Source organism: Bactrocera latifrons, unplaced genomic scaffold (genome assembly GCF_001853355.1).
Source record: "Bactrocera latifrons isolate USDA-ARS-PBARC rearing strain unplaced genomic scaffold, ASM185335v1 scaffold_517, whole genome shotgun sequence".
NCBI classification, from domain to species: Eukaryota; Metazoa; Arthropoda; class Insecta; order Diptera; family Tephritidae; genus Bactrocera; species Bactrocera latifrons.
This window is the reverse complement of record NW_017537176.1, coordinates 77204-84517: the sequence shown is the minus strand read 5'-3', so window position 1 is coordinate 84517 and position 7314 is coordinate 77204. Positions and strand designations below refer to the sequence as shown.

Sequence of the window (7314 nt, the reverse complement as noted above, 5' to 3'; positions counted from 1 at the left end):
ACTCCCGGAGACTTGAAGCTCTCAAACGAGGCCAGCGCCCACCGGATCGAGTCCGCCGTGAACAGCTGTTTGGCAATACTCCAATCCTCGCGGGATGACCTGTGTTCGATCACCGGTGGACAGCGGTCCTCCTTATTATATTATATTATTATCTCCACATATATCCACAGTGTTATGAGCATAGTAATTGTGATAACAGTTCACTAAAATCTGCGATTTTTTAACAATAAAATTTCACAGGGTTACTTGTGACAATCAGTAGTTGCAAATAATTCAGACATTTTTTAATTTAGATTTAAATTTTATATATTGTTAAAACCAAATATGAAAGCTTATGTGATGAATTTAAAAAATAAAATATTGTTTTCATATTTTTATTGTTTTACTTGCGATCACAGTAGTAATATAAGGACACAGTGATTTGAAAATAATATTTACTGAAATCACAGCTATTGAAAAATAGTAATTTCGGTCATCACTACTGTTTAGTACCCACTGTCAAAAATAGATCGCATTGATATATATGAAATGGCACATAATTGTAGTGGGAAGAAATTTTTTTTTCCGGCGTCAAAATACTTAAGTTTATTTCTGTTATCTCAGTCGGTTCAAAGATTTCAGAGTTTCTTTGATTATAGTATATACATTTACCGTCGCAATTATGTTTACTCGCCTGAATTTTAAGCGGGTAAAAATCAGTTGATCACCACTCATCGATCCGTCACGTACTGTCTATCTATCTATAACAGTTGTTAATTTAATACATTTTTACATCAGTATACACACATTAGTATATTCTTAGTTAAGTTCATTAATAAAAAAATGCGTACGTCTTACACGATTATAGCCGAGTTAACAACAGCGCGCCAGTCGTCTCTTCTTTTCGCTACGTGGCGCCAATTGGATATTCCAAGCGTAGCTAGGTCCTTCTCCACTTGGTCSWTCCAACGGAGTGGAGGTCTTCGTCTTCCTCTGCTTCCCTCGGCGGGTACTGTGTTGACTACTTTCAGAGCTGGAGTGTTTTCGTCCATTCGGACAACATGACCTAGCCAGCGTAGCCGCTGTCTTTTAATTAGCTGAATTATGTCAATGTCGTATATTTTATACAGCTCATCGTTCCATCGAATCCGATACTCTCCGTGGTCAGCGCGCAAAGGACCATAAATCTTACACAGTACCTCTGCACCATATAGCAGTACTGGAATTATGAGTGACTTAGATAGATAGGTAGATAGATACATAACTGAGGAATGCACTGCGACCTTAGGTCTATTGTGCCCTCTCGTAATTCACAGGGATTCGCTTAGCCCCAGCATATTGACGAAGTCCAGTATTTTGCTGGGTGCTAGCGAGGCGATTTGATCCCTATCCGGAAACATGGCTCCAAGGGCCTTCGACCTGCGCTTACAGACTGCAATGCAGTCGATTAGCAGGTGCTCCGGGGTTTCAGGGTCCCTGTCGCAAAACCGACAGTTGGCGCAAGATGATAAGCCCATATTAGTTAAGTGCCTTTTCAGCTTGCAGTGGCCGGTATAGAATGCAGGATCCTGAGTTTGTTTCTTGGGAGGTTAATTAGCGATTTAAACCTCTTTTGGTTATACCCCCCAACTAGCAGTTTGGCATGACGCATAACGTGCGTGTAAGTTCCAGCAGGACCTCCAGAGCTGCCGTCGGACAGGTTCGCATAGCGCCCGTCATGCAAACACATGCTAGCCGCTGAAGCTTCGATAGTCGGTTAACCACCGACCCCGTTGCACTAGGCCACAGAGAGTATCTTCAAATTTGCCTCTTGCCCTTTGTCAGTTAGCAATGCTAATAGTTCGTCCACGACAAGGCTCCATAGTAGAGGTGATAGCACACCTCCCTGTGGACAGCCTCTTGTCGCTCCCAGGCGGATCTTTGTTCCGCCTACCCTGGTCTCGGCGATCCTAGTGCGCAGCACGGCCTCTATTCATCTGCGCACCGTTGCTGCCACATTTCTTCTTTCCATCGCCCTGGCTACACTCTTATGAGATGTATTGTCGAAGGCACCTTCGATGTCTAAGAAGGCACATAACATCACTTCCCCTTTCTCCAGTAAACTCTCTATCTCCGAGGTCAGCTGGTACAGAGCCGTACTGGTGGATCTTCCCGCTCTGTAYGCATGCTGAGCAGCATGCAGGGGTGCACTCTTCAGCGCCGTCGACCTTATATTGTGGTCTATGATCTTTTCCATAGTCTTCAGTAGGAAGGAGGTTATACTAATCGGCCTGTAGCACTTGGCCAAAGAATAGTCCTTCCTTCCTACTTTGGGTATGAAGATCACCTCAGCCGTTCTMMATGGGTCAGGGATGTACGCCATTGCAAGGCTCTCCCTCAGCAGCCGAACAAGGTGAGGTAGCAGAGGCTGTTCACCCTGCTGCAAAAGCGCTGGGAAGATGCCGTCCACCCCTGGAGACTTGCATTTTTCGAACGAGGCCATTGCCCACTTGATCGAGTCCGCAGTGACTATCTGCCTAGCGGTTRMYCAATCCAAGCGGGATGGCCTATGTTCTCTCACAGGTAGACATTGGTCCACCTGGATGGTCTCCCACTAGCCAGAGCCTTGTGCAGCCACGCCGCTTCTGGTGTGGAGGAGACCTTTTCACAGAAACTCCAAAAGTTCGTTTGTTTTGCTGACCTAATCTCCTTATTGTAGAGGGTTAGGTAGCTCCTGTATTCTTCCCATACCCCTGTACGTTTTGCCTTGTTGAGTAGGCTACGCTCTCTCTCTTTTCCTGAGGTCAGCAAGCTTCTTTGTCCACCAGGGACAGTTGCGCCTATCTGTGGGCACTATTAGGGGGCAGCTACCGTTGTAAGCGTTAGTGATAGACCCGTTCAGTGCCAGCACTCTGCTTTCTATTCCCGGACCCGTAACGCTATCATCGGTCAGCCTCTGCCTATTTAGTTCATCCTGCAGCATTACCCTGAAGGCACTCCAGTTTGTCCTTCGAGGGTTGCGTCTTGGGGGAAGTTGTCTGACCTCAACCTTCAGTGCGAACCTTACAATTCTGTGGTCCGACAGGGAGGGCTCCGTTGAGACCCTCCACCTTGAGACCCAACCATTTGCGTGCTCGTTGTTGAAGGTGATGTCCAGCACCTCCCTCCTGCTTATAGTTATAAAGGTGGGTTCGCAATGGTTATGAGTGACTTATAGAGTTTGGTTTTTATTTTTCGAGAGAGAACTTTGCTTCTCAATTGCCTAATCAGTCCGAAGTACAACCTGTTAGCAAGAGTTATCCTGCGTTGGATTTCCAGGTTGACATTGTTGGTGGTGTTTACGCCCCAAGACGAAATTATCTACGACTTCAAAGTTATGACTGTAAACAGTGACGTGAGAGCCAAGTTGCGAGTGCAACGACTGTTTCATTGATGACAGGAGATATTTCGTCTTGCCTTCGTTCACTGCCAGACCCATTTGCATTTCCTCCTTGTCCAGTCTGGAGAAAGCAGTACTAACGGCGCGGATGTTGAGGCCGATGATATCAATATCATCGGCATACGCCAGCAGCTGTACACTCTTATAAAAGATTGTACCTGCTCGATTAAGTTCTGCAGCTCGAACTACTTCTCCAGCTGCAGATTGAAGAAGTCGCACCACAGGGAGTCGCCTAGTCTAAAGCCTCGTTTGTTATCGAACGGGTCGGAGAGGTCCTTCCCGATTCTGACGGAGTTTTGGTGCTGCTCAACGTCAGCTTACACAGCCGTATTAGTTTTGCGGGGATACCAAATTCAGACATCGCGGCATACAGGCAACTTTTTCATGGTCGGGCAATGGAACGTCTGCTTCATCGTCGTCGATTGGCGTTGTACTTTCACTGCCTTTCAGAATTTTGCATTTTCCGAAATCCAATAGTTACGGTTGCAGCTATACGTTAGGAGTTAGAAATCCCGTCTCACAGTTCCCTTATACCGAGTTGTTATTTTGTTATTTTAAATTTAATCTCCCAATTGAAAACGAACAGGTCTAATCAGCTCTCAAATTCTATCATTTAGAGATGTATTTACACTTGAATGAAAATAAACATGTCGATAATATATATTAAATTTTCTATAACATAGTCAGAAAACATAATTACCAATAAAAATAAAAATATTGGTAGCCGAAAAAGTATTTTTCTATTTCTAACCAAACTTCAAGTTATTTGTTTTTATATTTATACTAACTAATAAACTAAATGAGAGACAGTATTTGCCATTATTGTAAAACTTTCATCAGTGTAAATCGAAATTTCGAAATTTCGTGCAGCTGTCTAAATAAATGTGTCCTTAAGAGGGTGTGTATACTAATTTTTGAGTCTGTCGCTCGCTGTGTGTTCAGCACATTAATAATGCGATTCTGTAAGTAGTCTCTACTCACTATATGAGACATTTTGAGGTAAACAATATAGAAAATAGTTTGACACAAAAGAACTAATAACACCCCGGTGTTGGACCGACCAGGGTTATTTTTTTTTATTTGTCAAATAACATAAGGTACAAAAACCATTTGTTGTATTGTGTCTACATAAATATGTTAAACAGAAAATTTGTTGATAGTTTTTAAAAGCTCAATATGTGGCAACATTGGTATTTATCATGTCGTGTAAATAAACATACTATGAGAGTAAATTGCATATAACATTGTGGGACTTTATATTCAAATATCTCGAACACTATAAGTCTGAGGAGGGTATATGTAAATACATTTTTTAATCCAGAGATCATCAGATTATACCCTCAAATCGCGGCGCAAAAAGAATCTAAATCGTGCCCAGAATCGCGTAGTAAGTCTAGAGACTGTGTTGTGAATAGTCACAAATTGAGACTCTACCTCAAAATGTCTCAAGTAGTGACTGGAGAGTGCATACATATTTTTGCTATAAATTGCTACACACAGCAATTAGTTTTTATACAGTCTTTTCCTTACATTACTTATGTTAACTAATTTTAATCGATTATGAGTTTTTAGTTCCATAGCTAGATATTTTATCGTTTGTGAAAAATAACATTAATTGATTAGATTCGTCATTGTGAAAATTGATGTATTGTAACATATACTTATTATTAAATATGTTTTAAAATACGAGAAAAATGAATTGTCATCAAATTTTGAGTGGAGCATGTAATGCTGGCGACAGATGCTTCGCTACAGGATCTGTAGAAGGTGTCTCATTTACAGTAAGCTGTGAATATAAGTAACCTTTTTTTTATTTTCCTTTGAGGAATTTAGTGCTAGCAATCACATGATTAAAAATATGTATCTTTTTAGTGTGCGGGTTATTGAATGCTTTTATTATGTAATGAAAATATCTGGTCCTACAAGATATAAGTCTTCCAAAATTTTTCATTGTCAAGGCTAACAATAGATTAGAAAATGGCATTATTTGTTGTTATATTGCACTCGTAATATAAGTTCAGAATGTGGATATGTTAGATTAGATAGATAAGTTGTCTTGCTAAATTCCGCTCAAAAAATAATAATTACACCTTACAACACAAGAATCCGCCGATCGCGTATAATAAAAAAAACTAATTACGATGTAATTTCGAATTTTCTTGGATCTTAGTTTATTCCTGCGGAAGGTTCAAATTGAAGTCTTCGATTTTGCAATGTGAAATATTTTCCTTACCTTATTTATTTAAAAAAAATCTTAAATGTACATTTAAAGCTAAGTTATTTTACATTACGAACACATACAAAAATATTCTAAATTATTTCATCTTCAATATCATATAATATATACAGCAAAAACAAAATACAAGGTAAATCTGCGTCACAGCTTATTTCGTGTGAAAATTATTACTGTTATTGGCGTCGGTATACCGTTGGTATATACATTAGGTAATTTTTTAATATTATTTGCACATTGAAAGTTAATGGACGTTGTGAATACAACAATGAGTCGACTCAATACATAATCCAAAGCTTTGTTCGTGAAAATAGAGTGGTTGACAAAGGTCCCAATGCTCCAAATAAATTTTTTACAGACGCCGAAGAAAGGTGGATTATAAGAAAAATTAAAAAAAAAACTATACGTGCTCCAGACTTGACAAAAGAGATTGAGACTGTGCTTGGTAAGCCATGCAATCCTGAAACAATAAGAAGGATTCTACGTAAAGCTGATTTCCATGGTAGGACAGGTCGAAACAAACCGTTTGTTAGTGAGCGTAACCAAAAGGGCAGGTTCCAGTTTGCTGAAGGATATATTAATAAAGACGAAACGATTGGGAAGACGTTATTTTTGCAGGCGAAAGCAAATTTAACCTCTTTGGTTACGATGGAAAGTCTTTTGTATGGCAAAAGCCCAGCATGGAGCTAGAACCGAAGAATCTACGTGGCACAGTTAAACATGGCGGAGGACACGTAATGGTTTTGGCTGTATGTCATCAACTGGTGTCGGCCATAGACCAAAATATTAATAAAACCATTTATTTAAATTTACTWAAAAATAATTTGCTGCAAAGTGCAAAAAATTGGGCATTCGAGACAGGTTTAGATTTTACCAAGGAAATGACCCGAAGCACAAGACACAATTAGTGCAAATGTGGCTAATATGGAACTGTCCCCATTTGGTAGAAACGGCGGCACAATCGCCTGATCTCAACGTAATAGAGAATTTATGGAGTGTTCTCGAGAAAAACATTAGAAAGCATTGGCAACCAACAAGACCTTAAAACAGCGTTAGTGGCGGAATGGGAGAAAATATCTCCAGAATACACTAAAGAACTGGTTGGTTTCATGCAATCCCGGTTAAGATCGGTTTTAAAGCAAAAAGGTTACCCTACACAATATTAATTTACAAAAAGCTTCATTTAATTCTAAGAAACATTCATACATTTTTAAGTTTCGTTAAGCAAGCAAAATAAGCTGTGACGTTGATTTATTTTGTTTTTGTTGTATATATTATACGTAAGAGAAAATTATTTTGAATATTTTTGTATGTGTTCGTAGTGTAAACGCTGAGTTAAGCCTTGAATATACATTTAAAAAATTTTTTTTTAAATAAATACGATATGAAAAATATTTCACATTTTATTTCTAATAAAAAGGTACACGAAATAAGATGTATTTACAACTTGAGTACGGCTGAACCGATTTGGTTGAAATTTGATTTAGAACCAGAGAAGGGATTTAGGCTACTTTTTACTGTCAGCTTCAATAGAAAGTGTACACCTTTTTTCAAATCAATTATATTATATTATTATATATAACTAAATATGGRTAAATTTTAGGATATCATCCCCCAATTTCGTGGTAAAAATGTAAATGTATGTACGGATAGAGGATGTCCTCCAGACCAAGAATACATATAC

The 7314-nt window shown here is 39.3% G+C and overlaps 1 protein-coding gene across 1 annotated transcript in view; it reads left to right on the top strand.

The window, feature by feature from the left end:
* Positions 1–4986: 4986 nt before the first annotated feature.
* The window catches only part of LOC108973990 (dmX-like protein 2), a gene marked incomplete in the record, with an annotated part of 53185 nt that continues 50857 nt past the window's right edge, over positions 4987–7314 (top strand). Inside the window, 1 exon segment of the mRNA XM_018941564.1 lies at positions 4987–5178. Within this exon segment, the coding sequence (XP_018797109.1) occupies positions 5092–5178 (87 nt within the window).